Source organism: Salmo salar, chromosome 13, assembly GCF_965601325.2.
Source record: "Salmo salar chromosome 13, fSalSal1, whole genome shotgun sequence".
Lineage (NCBI taxonomy): Eukaryota > Metazoa > Chordata > Actinopteri > Salmoniformes > Salmonidae > Salmo > Salmo salar.
In genome coordinates this window covers 11752373-11771857 of record NC_138303.1, presented here as the reverse complement: position 1 = coordinate 11771857, position 19485 = coordinate 11752373, and the positions used below count along the sequence as shown (strand labels likewise).

General features: G+C 43.8%; 1 protein-coding gene across 3 annotated transcripts; it reads right to left on the bottom strand.

Moving 5' to 3' along the window:
* Positions 1-215: 215 nt before the first annotated feature.
* Positions 216-14518, bottom strand: LOC106566404 (pepsin A). 3 transcript variants are annotated; one of them, XM_045692910.2, is made up of 9 exons: positions 14418-14518; positions 14057-14201; positions 10283-10400; positions 9758-9876; positions 8341-8537; positions 8004-8120; positions 6684-6828; positions 6259-6357; positions 216-708 (listed from the first exon to the last, which is right to left on the bottom strand). In XM_045692910.2, exons 1-9 carry the CDS (start codon positions 14474-14476, stop codon positions 571-573), a joined length of 1137 nt encoding a protein of 378 aa, XP_045548866.1. In that variant the 5' UTR covers positions 14477-14518; the 3' UTR covers positions 216-570. The 3 variants fall into 3 exon arrangements, with proteins under 3 accessions (XP_045548866.1, XP_045548867.1, XP_082815950.1); XM_045692911.2 differs by lacking the exon at positions 14418-14518 and adding an exon at positions 14319-14352; XM_082959824.1 differs by lacking the exons at positions 14057-14201; positions 14418-14518 and adding an exon at positions 13476-13589.
* Positions 14519-19485: the final 4967 nt, after the last annotated feature.

The following is a 19485-nucleotide window of genomic DNA, read 5'->3' as shown; positions in this document are numbered from 1 at the left end:
TGTTTGGGTCTATGTCTCTGGGCCTACCTGCCTCCACCATGTTTGGGTCTATGTATCGGAGCCTACCTGCCTCCACTATGTTTGGGTCTATGTCTCTGGGCCTACCTGCCTCCACTATGTTCGGGTCAATATTCTATCCCTATTCTTTTCTTACGTGAAGAGGTTCCACAAGAGGATAGTTTCACTTCAGGGAAGAAAAGCTACAGAAAACGAAACACAGAACATAGGCTTTATTTTCAAAGCTAAAATACATTTGAATTTGATTACATTTAACAATCTGCAACATTTCCCCAACCAGTTTAGAGCATAAATCACATATTCAACATATTAGTCATTACCTGGTAAACTAGGTCTTTGATTCAATCCAGACTGCGGAAAACCACGCTTTAAATTTAAAAGGTGATGTTTCCGCATTTGCTGGAGACTTCATTCACGGTATTCGCTGCATATGTCGACTCAATCGCACTATTGCACTATTATGCGGATTTCCGCTGTCAGGATTTCATCTAGCCATAAAGGATCTTTTAAGATCTCTAGGATAAGTGGACCTCTGTAGATCTAGTGGATCTCTTACACAGCATTGGCCAGACCAACCCTGTTGTTGTCCCTGTCAAAGATTGCATAGTACTGCCTGATGAAGACATCTCCAAGAATCCAAAGCTGCTTATATCCACCGTTACTAAAACCAGTCCTGCAGCCGTAGGGGTCCTATAGAGAGAGATGGAGAGGGGTGGGAGTAAAATCAGGATTTCTTTCTGATACCATACTTTTCCTCTTAGATATGATGCCCTTTGCTCCACTAGGATCTTAAAGAAAGAAGTCAAGTCTCAGATGTACGGGAGCTCTGATGAAGGAGCTTGCTCCGAAACACATCATCATTAAAGATCAGATAGGTTGTATGTAACATGTCTTTCAGTAGACTCTACCTGGGAGGTGATATGTTGTATGTAATTCCTATTGGACCTTGTAGACCTTGTAGATAATATTCACATTTTTGGTGACCTTAATATTCTCATGGAAAAGTCCACAGACCTACCCCAAAAGGCTTTCGGAGCCATCATCGACCTAGTAGGTTTTGTCCAACATGTCTCCGGACCTACTCACTGCCACAGTCATACTCTGGACCTAGTTTTGTCCCGTGGATTACAAATTGTGGATCTTAATGTTTTTCCTCATTATTCTGGACTATCGGACCACCATTTTATTACGTTTGCAATCTTAACAAATAATCTGCTCAGACCCCAACCAAGGATCATCAAAAGCTGTGCTATGAATTCTCGGACAACCCAAAGATTCCTAGATGCCATTCCAGACTCCCTCCACCTACCCAAGGGCGTCAAAGTACAACAATCGGTTAACCAGCTAACTGAGGAACTTCATTTAACCTTGCGTAATACCCTAGATGCAGTCACACCCTTAAAAACGTTTGTCATAAGAAACTAGCCACCTGGTATACAGAAAATACCAGAGCCTTGAAGCAAGCTTCCAGAAAATTGGAACGGAAATGGCGCTACACCAAACTGGAAGTCTTCCGATTAGCTTGGAAAGACAGTACCATGCATTATCGAAGAGCCCTCAGTGCTGTTCGATCATCCTATTTTTCCAATTTAATTGAGGAGAATAAGAACAATCCAAAATGTATTTTTGATACTGTCACAAAGCGAACTAAAAAGCAGCATTCCCCAAGAGAGGACGGCTTTCACTTCAGCAGTGATAACTTCATAAACTTCTTTGACGAAAAGATCATGATCATTAGAAAGCAAATTACTGACTCCTCTTCAAAGCTCTGTTGTCCTGAGTCTGCACAACACTGCCAGGACCTAGGATCAAGGGAGACACTCAAGGTTTTTAATGCTATATCTCTTGACACATTGCTAAATAGTTATGGCCTCTAAACCTAAAAGCTGCATACTGGACCCTATTCCAACCAAACTACTGAAAGAGCTGCTTCCTGTTCTTGGCCCTCCTATGTTGAACATAATAAACGGCTCCTTATCCACCGGATGTGTTCCAAGCTCACTAAAAGTGGCAGTAAAAAAGCCTCTCTTGAAAAAGCCAAACCTTGATCCAGAAAATATAAAAAAACTATTGGCCTATATCCTATATATCCTATAGCCTATATCCTGGAAGCCTGTGTTTCAGACATAAGGAAGTGGATGGCGGCAAATGTATTACTTTTAAACTCGTACAAAATAGAGATGCTAGTTCTAGGTCCCAAGAAACAAAGTGATCTTCTGTTGGATCTGACAAGTAATCATTTTTTTTACCCCAATTTTGTGGTATCCAATTGGTAGTAGTTACAGTCTTGTCTCATCACTGCAACTCCCGCGCGGACTCGGGAGAGGCAAAGGTTGAGAGCCATGCGTCCTCCGAAACACAACCTAGCCACACTGCTTCTTGACACAATGCACATCCAACCCGGAAGCCAGCTGCACCAAAGTGTCGGAGGAAACACCATACACCTAGCGACCTGGTCAGCATGCACTGCGCCCGGCCCAACACAGGAGTCGCTAGTGCGCGATGAGACAAGGATATCCCTGCCGGTCAAACCCTCCCTAACCCGGACGACGCTGGGTCAATTGTACACCGCCCCATGGGCCTCCCGGTCACGGCCGGCTGCGACAGAGCCTGGGCTCGAACCCAGAATTTGCCTTAGACCACTGCACCACCCCGGAGGCCCCCTGACAATTAATCTTGATGGTTGTACAGTTGTCTCAATTAAAACTGTAAAGGCCCTCGGCGTTACTCTGGACTCTGATCTCTCTTTTGACAAACATATCAAGACCGTTTCAAGGACAGCTTTTTCCATCTATGTCACATTACAAAAATCAGAAAATTTCTGTCAAAAAATGATGTAGAAAAATGTATCCATGCTTTTGTCACTTCTAGATTAGACTACTGCAATGTTGTACTTTCCGGCTACCCGGATAAAGCACAAAATAAACTTCAGTTAGTGCTAAACATGGCTGCTAGAATCTTGACTAGAACCCACATTTTTTTCATATTACTCCAGTGCTAGCCTCTCTACACTGGCTTCCTGTTAAGACTAGGGCTGATTTCAAGGTTTTACTGCTAACCTACAAAGTATTAGATGGGCATGCTCCAATCTATGTTTTCGATTTGGTCCTGCCGTACATACCTGCACGTATGCTACAGTCACAAGACACAGGCCTCCTTATTGTCCCTAGAATTTCTTAGCAAACAGCTGGAGGCAGGGCTTTCTCCTATAGAGCTCAATTTTTATGGAATGGTCTGCCTATCCATGTGAGAGACGCAGACTCGGTCTCGACCTATAAGTCTTTCTTGAAGACTCATCTCTTCAGTAGGTCCAACGATTGAGTGTAGTCTGGCGCAGGAGTGTGAAGGTGAACGGAAAGGCACAGGAGCGACGACCACGCTTGCTATCTCTGCTTGGCCGGTTCCCCTCTCTCCACTGGGATTCTCTGCCTTTAACCCTATTACGAGGGCTGAGTCACTGGCTTACTGGTGCTCTTCCATGCAGTCCCTAGGAGAGGTGCGTCACTTGAGTGGGTTGAGTCTCTGACGTGATCTTCCTGTCCGGGTTGGCCCCCCTCGGGTTCGTGCCGTGGGGGAGAACTTCATGGGCTATACTCTGCCTTGTCTCACGGTAGTAAGTTGGTGGTTGAAGATATCCCTCTAGTGGTGTGGGGGCTGTGCATTGGCAAAGTGGATGGGGTTATATCCTGCCTGGTTGACCCTGTCTGGGGGTATAGTCGAACGGGGCCACAGTGTCTCCCGACCCCTCCTGTCTCAGCCTACAGTAATTATGCTGCAATAGTTTGTGTCAGGGGGCTAGGGTCAGTCTGTTATATCTAGAGTATTTCTCCTGTCTTATCCGGTGTGTCCTGTGTGAATTTAAGTATGCTCCATCTAATTCTCTTTCTTTCTCTCTCTCTTTCACTCTCTCTTTCTCTCGGAGGACCTGAGCCCTAGGACCATGCCTCAGGACTACCTGGCCTCATGACCCCTTGCTCTCCCCAGTCCACCTGGTCGTGCTGCTGCTCCAGTTTCAACTGTTCTGCCTGTGGCTATAGAACCCTGACCTGTTCACCGGACATGCTACCTTGTCCCGGACCTGCTGTTTTCGACTCTGTCCTCTTTACCACACCTGCTGTCTCTAACTCTGAATGATCGGCTATGAAAAGCCAACTGACATTTACTCCTGAGGTTCTGATCTGTTCCCCTGCTGATTTTGTACGTTTGCCCACTGACAAAGAAATGATCAGTCTATAATTTTAATGGTAGGTTTATTTGAACAGTGAGATACAGAATAACAACAAAAAAATCCAGATAAACGCATGTCAAAAATGTTAGAAAATGATTTGCATTTTAATGAGGGAAATAAGTATTTGACCCCTCTGCAAAACATGACTTAGTACTTGGTGGCAAATCCCTTGTTGGCAATCACAGATGTCAGACGTTTCTTGTAGTTGGCCACCATGTTTGCACACATCTCAGGAGGGATTTTGTCCCACTCCTCTTTGCAGATCTTCTCCAAGTCATTAAGGTTTCGAGGCTGACGTTTGGCAACTCGAACCTTCAGCTCCCTCCACAGATTTTCTATGGGATTAAGGTCTGGAGACTGGCTAGGCCACTCCAGGACCTTGATGTGCTTCTTCTTGAGCCACTCCTTTGTTGCCTTGGCTGTTTGTTTTGGGTCATTGTCATGCTGGAATACCCATCCACGACCCATTTTCAATGCCCTGGCTGAGGGAAGGAGGTTCTCACCCAAGATTTGACGGTACATGGCCCCGTCCATCGTCCCTTTGATGCAGTGAAGTTGTCCTGTCCCCTTAGCAGAAAAACACCCCCAAAGCATAATGTTTCCACCTCCATGTTTGACGGTGGGGATGGTGTTCTTGGGGTCATAGGCAGCATTCCTCCTCCTCCAAACACGGCGAGTTGAGTTGATGCCAAAGAGCTCCAATTTGGTCTCATCTGACCACAACACTTTCACCCAGTTGTCCTCTGAATCATTCAGATGTTCATTGGCAAACTTCAGACGGGCATGTATATGTGCTTTCTTGAGCAGAGGGACCTTGCGGGCGCTGCAGGTTTTCAGTCCTTCACGGCGTAGTGTGTTACCAATTGTTTTCTTGGTGACTATGGTCCCAGCTGCCTTGAGATCATTGACAAGATCCTCCCGTGTAGTTCTGGGCGGATTCCTCACCATTCTCATTATCATTGCAACTCCACGAGGTGAGATCTTCCATGGAGCCCCAGGCCGAGGGAGATTGACAGTTCTTTTGTCTTTCTTCCATTTGCGAATAATCGCACCAACTGTTGTCACCTTCTCACCAAGCTGCTTGGCGATGGTCTTGCAGCCCATTCCAGCCTTGTGTAGGTCTACAATCTTGTCCCTGACATCCTTGGAGAGCTCTTTGGTCTTGGCCATGGTGGAGAGTTTGGAATCTGATTGATTGATTGCTTCTGTAGACAGCTGTCTTTTATACAGGTAACAAGCTGAGATTAGGAGCACTCCCTTTAAGAGTGTGCTCCTAATCTCAGCTCGTTACCTGTATAAAAGACACCTGGGAGCCAGAAATCTTTCTGATTGAGAGGGGGTGAAATACTTATTTCCCTCATTAAAATGCAAATCAATTTATAACATTTTTGACATGCATTTATCTGGGTTTTTTCGTTGTTATTCTGTCTCTCACTGTTCAAATAAACCTACCATTAAAATCATAGACTGATCATTTCTTTGTCAGTGGGCAAATGTACAAAATCAGCAGGGTCAGGATCAAATACTTTTTTCTCTCACTGTATGAGCATTTGAACATCTTGGCCATGTACTGTTATAATCTCCGCCCGGCACAGCCAGAAGAGGACTGGCCACCCTCAGAGCCTGGTTCCTCTCTAGGTTTCTTCCTAGGTTCCTGCCTTTCTAGGGAGTTTTGCCTAGCCACCGTGCTGCTACATCTGCATTGCTTGCTGTTTGGGGTTTTAGGCTGGGTTTCTGTATAGCACTTTGTGACATCGGCTGATGTAAAAAGTGCTTTATAAATAAATTTGATTGAATTTGTTTGATGTAACAACATGTCTTTCAGTAGACTACCTGGGAGGTGATAGGTTGTATGTAACATGTCTTTCAGTAGACTACCTGGGATGTGATAGGTTGCATGTGATGTATTTCAGTAGACTACCTGGGAGGTGATAGGTTGTATGTAACACGTCTTTCAGTAGACTACCTGGATGGTGATAGGTTTATGTAACATGTCTTTCAGTAGACTCTACCTGGATGGTGTAGGCAGAGGCAGGGATGGTGAAGTTGTTTCCGTTGAGGGTGAAGGTCACCTCGGGCATGTTGGGGATGTTGTTGCAGTTCACGGTGGTCTAGGAGAGAAATAATAACGTCACCCTTTATACTTTATTCTGTGGTTAATGAAAGGGGAGCCGGTTATTTGAGAAAAACAACAACAAAACACACTTATACCATGCCGGTTCCAACCTAAATATGCTGGCTCAGATATTTGCTGTTCACACTTGTTCAACACGTTCCAACAACACGGTTAGTTCCAACAGTTAACAAGGCCAGGCAGCTTAGTGCAGCTTGGGTTGGCTCGGCTTGGCTCAGTAGTTTGAAGAGCCCTATAATTGGACTCACATCTCTGTACTGGTCGGTCGGTGTGTGCGTTTGTGTGTGCGTGCGTGTCACTCACATATCCGTACTGGTTGATGGTGGCTCCGGCCCAGTAGTTCATGTTTTTGATGTCATCGGTTGGACCGACGATCAGGGAGGTGCCAGTATCTATGATAGCCTGACAACCACCATTGCAAGCCACTGTTTTGCTGTTGATGGTAACACTGGAAGGACAAATATTAGCTGGATTTAACTGTTGTTGTATGTATTTCTTGCTGTTATTGTGTTTTTTAAATGAGCAAATAAACTTGAACTTGGTAAGTGCACGGCAAGATTCAGTCATAGGCTCCAGACCGGAAGTACACTGAGACACTCCATTTAGTATGATATTTTATGTTTTGTATGGTATGTATTAATTTGTGGATGTCCATCACCCATTTTGTATGATATGGTTACGAATTACAATTCGTATTATATGTTACGAATTTTCCGAATGTACTATATGTAAAAAAAAAGCTAAACGTACTATATGTTACAAATTTGCAAATGTATTATATGTTATGAATTCTAGCTAGGTGGCTAATGTTAGCTAGCTGGCTAACGTTAGCTAGGCTAGGGGTTAGGGGTTAAGGTTAGGGTTAAGTTTACGAGTTCGGTCAAATGGTTGAGGTTTGGGAAAGGGTTAGCTAATAAGTTTAAGGTTAGGGGAAGGGTTAGCTAACATGCTAAGTAGTAGCAAAGTAGCTAAAAAGTAGTAAGTAGTTGAAAAGTTAATAATTAGCTAAAATGATAAAGTTGTCCATGATGAGATTCCAACTCATTATACGCCAACCCATCCACCCCAACCAACCATTCTTCTTTGGTTTTTTCATTAAGTGACCGTCTGTCTTATGTACAATATCATACTAATTTGAGTGTCTTGGATTTATATTTACTATGTTATGTCTAGTTTATGAGACCAGGCTGGGATGTATGAATGTTCATTTTATGTACTGCTACATACAATGTGTATGTGGTCGATGAGTCTATGGCAAGCGTCCAACTCATTCCACGGAGGGCCGTGTGTGCTTGCAGTGCCCCTGTGACAACAATTTTGGACCCCCTAAATGTGGAGTATGAAATAATTTTTACATAACTAATTTTTGCTATCGTTCTTTTTTTATATCCGTTATTAGACAGTGGCAACGCGGAACACTAATGATTATGAACATGGTCTCTTGCCTGCTAATGCCTGCAATGCAGTGAAGAAAACGATATGACAACAATAACGTCTAATGTAACTGGCCCCTCTAACAGTACAACTGGCCCCAGCTTGGCCCCCCCCCCCAGTTGAAATGGTCTAGAACCGCCACTGTATATAGGACATGGATATAGGCTCTGTGTGGACTAGTGTGCCTACCTGTCCATGGTGATCTGCCAGTAGGTCACAAAGGACAGGGGGATCCAGGTGATCTGTCCGGTGTAGTAGGAAGGCTCGATGACACCGAAGGACACCACGCTACCCTCTGCTGAGTTTCTATTGGTCGAGGAGAAATAGTCAAAAAAGGTTGTTTAATCATCAACACGTTTTAAATGGAGGCCACCTCTCCTTCAAAGGTATTAAAGCAATTGTTTAATTGTATTTACTATCAATGCACTGGTACTTAGATATTTATATCACAACTAAGACAAAATGCCACTCTCGCCATCCAAATGCCACCTCCCGTCCAGGTGTATTTGTACAGTAACTATGTTACCTGCTCAGGTAGACAGAGAAGAGGGACTGGGACATGAGACCCTGGGTCATCATGCTGTCAAAGACTGGTGTGACTCCAGAGGCCGCCAGGTTGGGGAAAGCCAGGCCCAGGATACCGTCGGCAACCATGTAGGACATGAAGGGAGCCTCGGTCTCACTGGCACCAAAGCTCTGCTGGGTGACAGAGATTCCTCCCACCTGGAAACACACAACAGCAGAAGTCAGTCACTTGGCACCATAGAAATATAATTACACTAGAATGGTTATCCCCATTTAAGTCAAATGTACTGTGATGGGCCAAATTGTTTATGTCATATTGAGTGCACCTGGGAACATAGAAATATAATTACTAGAACGGAAATTCCAATTCAATTGCTTTGTGATGTGTGGACCGGCGACCATATTGAGTGTACCCAAAATAGTAATTATATTTCTATGCTGACTATACTTGAGCCAGTTACTAATATACTTGTGTATTTTTTTTATTTATCATGTGACGTTATAAAATGTGATTAAGATTAGTTTGGGGTTGTATGTAATGTACAGTATGAAGTGTCAATGAAAAATATATCACAATAATCAGGGGCGTCATGTACCCCAAAATCTGAAGGGGCACAAATTACATTATGATGGGGGGGGGGGGGGGGGGGGGGGGGGGGTGAAATTGGATAATTTAGCAATACAAAAATACAACTGAAACAGCTTTTTTCCAGCAAACTAGAGCCATAATAATTAGGCTTAATTATATGTAAAAAGAAAAACATATATATTTTCCAGCATATCTAAGCATACCTCTTGAGCTGTCTAACTGGTGTTATTATTTTTTAAGAAACCAAATATGCTTCTCTACATCTCTGTTAAAATCTGGGTAAAAGATTGAAAGGAATGTGAGTCTCATTCAGTACATTTAGTTATTGCTAGCTTTTCTAAAGTCTGCCAACCTTGCCATTAGGCATGCCAGCTAAGATAGTTAGACAAGCTAGCTACTCTAAGTTGATTAATAGCCTGAAATGGCTTCTTATTAGCTAGTTTTGAGGTTGGGAACCTATCTGGGCTAACTAAAGGCAATTTCATAACATGTGTGGCTAAAATGTGTGGCTAGTAGTATTACAGAGAAGAAAAAATATGTTATTAATAACATTTTAGTCATTTAGCAGACACTCTTATCCAAAGTGACTTGCAGTTTGTGCATTCAGCTTCAGATAGCTAAATGGAACAATCACTTCTCATTCATGGTAAGTCATTTTTTCCTCAATAAGGTACCTATCAGCAAAGTCAGTGCTAGTACGGGGGAAAATAAATTTAGTGCTATTATAAAAAAATATATTGAACCAGGACAAATCTTAGAGGGCACGTGCCCCCTATGGGCATGACGCTTCTGACAATAATAGGTAGCTAGCTACATTCACAATACTTACCAAAACAGTGTCGTATGCCAGCTGTCCAGTCATGCTGCCAGTTCCATACTGAATGGAAACAGTCTTGCTGCCCCACTTGAAGGTGCTTGACAATCCAGGATTGAATTTGTCATGGTTCTCTATTCAAAATATGAACATGTTTATTACAGATCAAGCACATACCATACCATTTCAAAACTGAACATTCATTAATTGATTCATTGGTATTTCAAACATTGAGTTATTCTCTGCAATACACACTGTAAAGGGGAAAACATTCAAATACATTTGTCCAATTTTATGTTTTATTGTGTCGAGCCAACCCCCTTATGCAGTAAACCTCAAGGTACCACCCTCAGACACGAACCTCAACCCATAACCAAGTCTCCCATTCTCTGGCTAGGTACTTAATATGAAACTGTTTGTGCAACACTGTCACAAGAGATGACTCAGAGAGAGAACTCAGAGACTACACTGTGAGACTACCTAGAGAGATTATCCAGAGAGACTACCCAGAGACTACTCAGACTTCTGGAGTATACTCACGGCAGGCCTGACTGGAGCAGTAGACAGAGGGAACCCACAGGTTGGAGGAGCCAGTGTCAAAGATGACCTTGAATGACTGGGGAGGGGTTCCAATGGAAATCACGCCATAGTAGGACAACTGCAGGGAGATGGGGAGACAGAGATGTACTGTAAGTCAGAGTATTGCAGTTTGAACTGAACAGTCGTTTGTCTGGTATGTAGATAAACTGAACAGTCTTCTATACAGATGTGAGCCGATGTGAGCAAGACATTTACAGGTCAACATTCACAAGGCCGCAGGGCGTATTACAAGGACGTGTACTCAGACATGGGCGGACCAACTGGCAAGTGTCTTCACTGACATTTTCAACCTCTCCCTGACCGAGTCTGTAATACCTACATGTTTCAAGTAGACCCCCCCCCCCCCTCCGTTTTTACACTGCTGCTACTCACTGTTTATTATCTATGCACAGTCGCTTTACCCCTACCTACATGTGTCAAGGCTCAGGAGAAGACCCAGATGCACAGTTTCAATGTAACAAAAGTTTATTTCAAAAACAAGGGGGGCATGCAAATGACAGGTCAAGGGCAGGCAGAGGTAAGTAGTTCAGAGCAGAGTCCGAAAGGTACAGAATGGCAGGCAGGCACAAGGCAGGCAGAGGTCAGTAATCCAGGGTGGTATAACAAGGTACAGAACGACAGGCAGGCTCAGGGTCACGGCAGGCGGAATGGTCAAATACTGGGTAAGCTAGAAAACAGGAACTATAGACAAACAGGAGCACGGGAAAAAAACGCTGGTAGGCTTGACGAAACAAAACAAACTGGCAACAGACAAACAGAACACAGGTATAAGTACACTGGGGGATAATGGGGAAGATGGGCGACACCTGGAGGGGGGTAGAGACAAGCACAGAGACACAGAGACAGATGGAACAGATCAGGGTGTGACAGTACCCCCCTTCCCTTCTCCTCCAGGAGGCGGCTCACTGTGTACGCCAGTTGGCTGTTGATGAGACATGGAAGAGGGGTGGGCCTAGAAACAGGAGACAAAGGGCTGTGAGATATAGGTTTAATCCTAGACACATGAAAAGTGGGATGTATATGGAGGGTACGGGGCAACAGAAGACGAACAGCATTTGGGCTAATAATCTTGGAGATGGGGAAAGCATGGTGCATGGTGTTTGCATGGTGTTTGCAACGCCAGGGTTGTGGGTTCGATTCCCACGGGGGGCCAGTACGGAAAAGAAAAAAAAAGAAAAAAAATGTATGCATTCACTACTGTAAGTCGCTCTGGATAAGAGCGTCTGCTAAATGACTAAAATGTAAAATGTAAATGTAAAATGAAAGGGCCGATAAAGCGGGGGAAAAGTTTGCGGGACTCCACCGGGAGAGGCAGGTCTCAAGTGAACAGCCATACCCTCTGCTCGGACGATACCAGGGAGTCGGAGTCCGGTGGCGGTCTGCTTTTCATCGATACCTGGAGGTGGTCTTGAGAAGAGTTGACCTGGCTCTCTTCCAGGTATGGCGACAGGGGCGGACAAACATCTGGGCCAAGGGTATGACGACCTCTTCCAGTGGCAGAGCAGGGGACGGTGTTGCAGGCGTATTCAACCCACACGAGTTGCTGGCTTCAGGTGGTGAGGTTGGCAGAGACAAGGCGGCAAATAGTCGTTGGACTGAGTGTGGAACCCGGAGGTTGGCTGGCAGACGACCCAATGAGCGTGCTGAATGCCTTCCAGAACCGGGACGAGAACTCAGGACTCTGGTCGGAGACCATGTCCACCGGGGGTCCATGGATCTGGAAGACATGCTGCACCATGAGCTGGGCTGTCTCTTTGGCAGAGAGTAGCTTGGGGAGAGGAATGAAATGGGCGGCTTTGGAAAACTGTTCCACTACTGTCAGGATGGCGGTGTTGCCATCAGACGGGGGAAGACGCGTGACGAAGTCCAGGGATATGTGAGACCAGGGATGGTGAGGGACAGGCAGAGGTTGAAGAAGACCAGCCGGAGCTTGCCGAGGAGTCTTGTTCTGGGACCATGGTAGGCCATCAAAAGCATTGCCACACAAAGGCCAAGGTCCGACGGGAGCCCTGGTGGCAGGCAAGCCTGGAGGAGTGGGCCCACTCCAGGACCAAGGAGCGGACAGCATCAGGCACAAATATCCTGTTATTTGGGCCCCCCGTGGTTCGGCTGGGAACACTGCGCCTCACAGACCTGCTTCCCTATTCTCCAGCTGAGTGCCGTCGCCAGGCATGAGGTGGGAAGGATGGTCTCGGGGTCTGAGGGTGTAGCCGCGGGGCTATAGCAGCGTGACAGTGCATCCTGCTTGATATTCTTGGATCCCGGTCGGTAGGAGAGTGAAAAATTTAACCCGGTGAAAAGCAGGGCCCACCTAGCTTCCCTGGAATTGAGACGCTTGGCGGTGAGGAGATATTCCAGGTTCTTTTCATCCATCCTCACAATGAACGGATTTCTACCCCCTCCAACCAGTGTCTCCACTCCTCCCCACATTCCCCACATCATAATTCCTCTCCGTGGCGTTGAGGCGATGGGAGAAGAAGGCGCAGGGATTTAGCTTGAAGTCCAGAGCAGAACTCTGGGACAGGACAGCCCCCACTCCCACATCCGAAGCATCTGTCTTGACCACCAACTGATGGGATATGTCAGGATGAACCAATATGGGAGCTGTGGTGAACGCCCGGGTCAGCAGCTGGGAGAAGGTTGAAGGTTGATCCCGCAATCATAGGGTTGGTGCGGAGGAAGTGAAGTGGCCCTGGGCCTTACTGCATGTCAACCAGAGCTGTTGCAAGAGAATTGAATGGTCATTTCCATACCATAAGTCTCCTCCAACATTGTTGTAGAGAATTTGGCAGTACATCCAACCGGCCTCACAACTATAGACCACGTGTATGGCGTCATATGAGTGAGTGGTTTGCTGATGTCAACACTGTGAACAGACTGCCCCATGGTGGTGGTGGAGTTATGGTATGGGCTGGCATAAGCTACGAACAACGAACACAACTGCATTTTATGTATGGCAATTTCAATGCACAGAGATACCGTGACGAGATCCTAAGGCTCATTGTTGTGCCATTCATCCGCTGCCATAACCTCATGTTTCAACATGATAATCCACGGCCCCATGTCACAAGGATCTGCTCACAATTCCTGGAAGGTGAAAATGTCCCTGTTCTTCAATATCCTGCATACTCACCAGACATGTCACCCGTTGAGCATGTTTGGTATGCTCTGGATTGATGTGTACGACAGCGTGTTCCAGTTCCCGCCAATATCCAGCAATTTCGCACAGCCAATGAAGAGGAGTGGGACAACAGCCTTCCACAGGCTACAATCAACAGCCTGATCAACTCTGTGCAAAGGAGATGAGTTGCGCTGCATTAGGCAAATGGTGGTCACACCAGATACTGACTGGTTTTCTGATCTATGCCCATACCTTTAAAAAGAAAAGATATCTGTGACCAACAGACACTTATCTGTATTTCCAGTCATGTGAAATTCCTAGATTAAAGCCTAATGCATTTATTTCTATTGACAGATTACCTTATATGAACTGTAACTCAGTAAAATCTTTGAAGTTGTTGCATGACGCATTTACATTTTTGTTCAGTATAAATCAGAAGAATCCTACAATATAGCCTTTGTAGACTAGCCTGGTACCACATCTGTTTGTATATAATGGTATATAACTCTCATGGTCGTTGGCTATACAGCACAAACAGATCAGTCACCAGGCTAATGCAGAATATGACCATACTGCTCCTGACTCTGCCTTACATCAGCATCGTTGGTCATTGCCTCATCTGCCCCAGTCTGGTTGAACTTCGCCATAGGGTTGTAGGGGAACTTCTGCCTAGTCTCCTCCCATATACCTTTCTCCATCAAGGTCTCTCTGGCCGTCTTCCCCTTGATCAGAGAAATCCTGAAAACACACAATCAAAATCTGAATCACCGTTATTCGACAATTACATGTACTAGGAATTTGACCTAGTGTCAACAAACAGAATATACAGACAAAAAAGAAAAGAACAGGACTTACCTGGTATGACACTCGGAGAGGAACAGGACTTACCTGGTATGACACTCGGAGAGGAACAGGACTTACCTGGTATGACACTCGGAGAGGAACAGGACTTACCTGGTATGACACTCGGAGAGGGCCACTATGGCACACAAGACGATAGCCCACTTCATCATGGGTGCTTCTAGTTCTTCTTAGATTCAGGGAGTGAAGTTAGAGTAGGAGAACCAAGGCCTTATATACAGTTATCCTGTACACCAGGACCCAATCCACAGCCAGTAAAGACTCCAATCCACAGCCAATTGACCATGTCATGCCATGCCTTCCCTTAGCAAACAATATCATGCAATGGGTATGTCCTAAAATGGCACGCTATCACCAACATAGTCCACTACTTTTGAACAGGACCCATATGCCTCTGGTCAAAAGTAGTGCACTATATAGGGAATAGGGTGCCATAGGACTCTGGTCTAAAGTAGTGCACTATATATCGGGAATAGGGTGCCATAGGGCTCTGGTCTAAAGTAGTGCACTATATATAGGGAAATGGGTGCCATAAGGCTCTGGTCTAAAGTAGTGCACTATATACGGAATAGGGTGCCATAGGGTTCTGGTCTAAAGTAGTGCACTATATACGGAATAGGGTGCCATAGGGCACTGGTTTAAAGTGGTGCACTATATAGGGAATAGGGTGCCATTTGGAACACAGAAGATAACATAACTTCAGATGGTTACAAACATAAAACGCATTAGTAGCAAAAGTAAATATGCTTTGGAACAATGTTAATGAACAGTCATTGTCATTATCTAATCTTGGGAAATAGCTGATACAAGTCTGAGTCACCATCACCCTTGTTTCGTAATTGAAAAAAAAAAACATATTTGTATATCATCAAATAGTCGAAGGGACAAATTAACAAAAACATAAACAGTGGAATAATATTCCAAAGTGTGTTCCATGTTTGCTTTTTTCACATGTAAATATAACTTCCTTTTCTATACATACTGTATATGTAGGGAAGAGTGAGTTAAGTTGTGCTAATGGGTTAGTTAAGCCACAATTTCTTTCTAGGAAACCATATACAAAATGAATCCTGTGACCAATTATTTATGAAGAGGTCATTATTTCATGGGGTCTGCGAAGGAAGAAACCACATGGAAAAAGTGGTAAGCAAGTAAGGTACAAAAAATGTGATATGAACAAAGTCAAATAAATGTATTGTGTTATGGGTTTCATGACGCTAAACCAAAGTAGATACAGTGACTTCAGAAAGTATTCATACCCCTTAACTTTTCACATATTTTGTTGAATTAAAAATAGATTAAATTGAGATTTTGTGTCACTGACATACACACAATATCCCATAATATAACAGAGGAATTTTGATTTTAGAAATGTTTACAAATTAATAAAAAATGTAAAGCTAAAATGTCATGAGTCAATAAGTATTCAACCCGTTTGTTATGGCAAGTCTAAATAAGTTCAAGAGTAACATTTTTGCTTAACAAGTCACATAATACGTTGCATGGATTCACTCTGTGTGCAATAATAGTGGTTAACATGATTTGTGAATGACTACTCCATCTCTGTACCTCACATATACGGTAAGGTCCATCAGTCGAGGTCTGTAAGGACCCTCAGTCGTGTAGTGAATTTCAAGCACAGTCAAAGACCAGAGAGGTTTCCCAATGCCTCACGAAGAAGGGCACCTATTGGTAGATGGGTAAAAAAAAGAAGCAGATACTGAATATCCCTTTGAGCATGGTGAAGTTATTAATTACACTTCGATGGTATATCAATACACCAAGTTACTACTACTCAGTTGCCGGAGAGGAAGGAAACCACTCAAGAATTTCACCATGAGGCCAATGATGATTTTAAAACAGTTACAGAGTTTAATGGCTGTGATAGGAGAAAACTGAGGATGGATCAACAACATTGTCGTTACTCCATAATACTAACCTGCATGACAGTGTGAAATAAGGAAGCCTGTACAGAATAAACATATTCCAAAACATGTATCCTGTTTGCAATTAGGCACTAAAGTAATAATGCAAAAAATGTGGCAAAGAAATGCATGTTCTGTCCTGAATACAAAGTGTTATGTTTGGGGCAAATCCAACAGAACACATCACTGAGAACCACTCTTCAAATGTTCAATCATGGTGGTGGCTGCATTATGTTATGGGTATGCTTGTCATCGGTAAGGACTAGGGAGTTTTTTTAGGATAAAAAGAAAAGTAATAGAGCTAAGCACAGGCAAAATCCTAGAGGAAAACCCGGTTCAGCTTTCTAACAGACACTGGGAGAGGAATTCACCTTTCAGCAGGACAATAACCTAAAACACGAGGCCAAATATAAACTGGCGTTACTTACCAAGAAGTCATTGAATGTTCCTGAGTGGCCTAGTTACCGTTTCGACTTAAATCAGCTTGAAAATAGATGGCAAGACTTGGAAATGGCTGTCTAGCAATGATCAACAATCAACTTGACAGAGCTTGAAGTATTTTAAAAAGAATAATGGGCAAATATTGTACAATCCAGTTGTGCAAAGATCTTAGAGACTTACCCAAAAGGACTCACAGCTGTAATCGCTGCCGAAGGTGATTCTAACGTGTATTGACTCAGGGGGTTGAATACTTATCTAATCAAGCTATAGTAGTGTTTTAATTTCCATACAAAAACAATAAAATATTCACATTTGTCTTCCACTTTGACATTATAGATTATTTTGTGTAGATCATTGACAAAAAAATTACAGTTAAATACATTTTAATCCCACTTTGTAACACAACAAAATGTGGAAAAAGTCAACGGGTGTGAATACTTTATGAAGGCATTGTAGTTTTAAGATTGTTTTATACATCAGTTGTGGTCTCTATAAGCTACAATATGAGTTCCTAAACATAGCATGAAAGTGCATCCTTGTAGCTGTGTGGCAAGTTGAGCCAATGGCTAATCAATATACCGCATACAAATGATCACATTTTGACAATTGTATGTATAATATGCATACTATTTTGAAGACACCTCCCATTTGTGTGATTAGTCAGGTTCAAATGATGAAAAATGCCTTCCTCAGTTGGATTTGAGTGGGTTGAGTCACTGACGTGGTCTTCCTGTCTGGGTTGCCCCCCCCCCCCCCCCCCCCCCCCCTTGGGTTGTGCCATGGCGGAGATCTTTGTGGGCTATACTCGGCCTTGTCTCAGGATGGTAAGTTGGTGGTTGAAGTTTCCCTCTAGTGGTGTGGGGGCTGTGCTTTGGCAAAGTGGGTGGGGTTATATCCTGCCTGTTTGGCCCTGTCCGGGGGTATCATCGGATGGGGTCACGGTGTCTCCTGACCCCTCGTGTCTCAGCCTCCAGTATTTATGCTGCAGTAGTTTATGTGTTGGGGGGCTAGGGTCAGTCTGTTATATCTGGAGTTTTTCTCCTGTCTTATCCAGTGTCCTGTGTGAATTTAAGTATGCTCTCTCTAATTCTCTCTTTCTTTCTTTCTTTCTTTCTTTCTTCTTTCTTTCTTTCTTTCTTTCTTTCTTTCTTTCTTTCTTTCTTTCTTTCTTTCTTTCTTTCTTTCTTTCTTTCTTTCTTTCTTTCTCTCTCTCTCTCTCTCTCAGAGGACCTGAGCCCTAGGACCATGTCTCAGGACTACCTGGCATGATAACTCCTTGTTGTCCCCAGTCCACCTGGCCGTGCTGCTGCTCCAGTTTCAACTGTTCTGCCTGCGGCTATGGAACCCTGACCTGTTCACTGTGATTACTATTATTTGACCATGCTGGTCATTTATGAACATTTGAACATCTTGGCCATGTTCTGTTATAATCTCCACCCGGCACAGCCAGAAGAGGACTGGCCACACCTCATAGCCTGGTTCCTCTCTAGGTTTCTTCCTAGGTTTTGGGCTTTCTAGGGAGTTTTTCCTAGCCACCGTGCTTCTACACCTGCATTGCTTGCTGTTTGGGGTTTTAGGCTGGGTTTCTGTACAGCACTTTGATATATCAGCTGATGTAAGAAGGGCTTTATAAATACATTTGATTTGAAATTTGATTTGATTTGCCTCCCTATAGGCCATAATTGAAGTGTTTTCTTCCAGGCGTATTGCAAGGCATTTTTGCTGGGATATGAGGTTACACCAGGGCCTGTGCTGATGTTGTGTTTTAAAAAAGTACTAAGTGTTAGAAATGCTCAGTTTACCCCATACCCAGGGTAAGTTGTGCCAAGAGACCCGTTTTTTGGGGATAAGTTATGTCTTCAAAACGGTTATGTTTACATGAATATCTTCATTAGAAGGAATACTGTATTTCCCTTAACGTAGTGATGCTGAATGTTAAGAATAGCTCAACATACCCCACTCACCCCTAGTACTCAACGAATGACATCGCTTGTCAGAGCAACACTGTATTATATGCTGGACCGTTTGCATTACCTTATCAAAATGTCCCATGTTTCCATATGGAAACTATGTAGACTAGCTTGCCATTGCCAAAGTTATTTAATAACAGCATTCCACAAGAACATATTCAATCAGATCCGCTGACATGGTTGTTTTGGAGGTGTTGGAGGTGAAACTGCTTTAGAGCTGTCAAATCCACAAGTGGCTCCTGACACTATACCTAAAGCAGACATTGCCATTGGCTGCACAGAACATTAAGATGAATCCCAATGTGAGATGTAATTTACACCTTGATTAAGCTGACAGAAATCTTCATTATTTTGTTTAATGATTTTCAATCTTAGTGTCAATATTTCTATAGGCCTGTAGCCCTCAAATTCAACTCTGCACAATGAAGTCAGTTCCACTGCTTTTTTTCCATTGTTCCCCTCTAATCAGGGAATGATTCAGACCTAGATCACCAGGTGTATGCAAATCAGGTAGAACAAAAAAACAGCATAGTAAGAGTTGAATACCTCTGGCCTATAGCCTACACTTGCTCATTCTAAACTTACGTGAGTTGGACGGGTGTGGCTTCCTGACAATGATCAAGCACAGCTGCTTAACGACTTGACAGATCCAAGCAGATACACCTCCAAAACATTATCTATGTGAACTGAGGTCAAATTTGTTTTACACTGGATATTTGGTGGATATTCAGTTCTCTTGTCAATAGCTATTGAACCCAGCCTGACTTGACTCTGAAAATGATATATTCTGAATCAGGGGAGGATGGACAAAAATCCACAGATTTT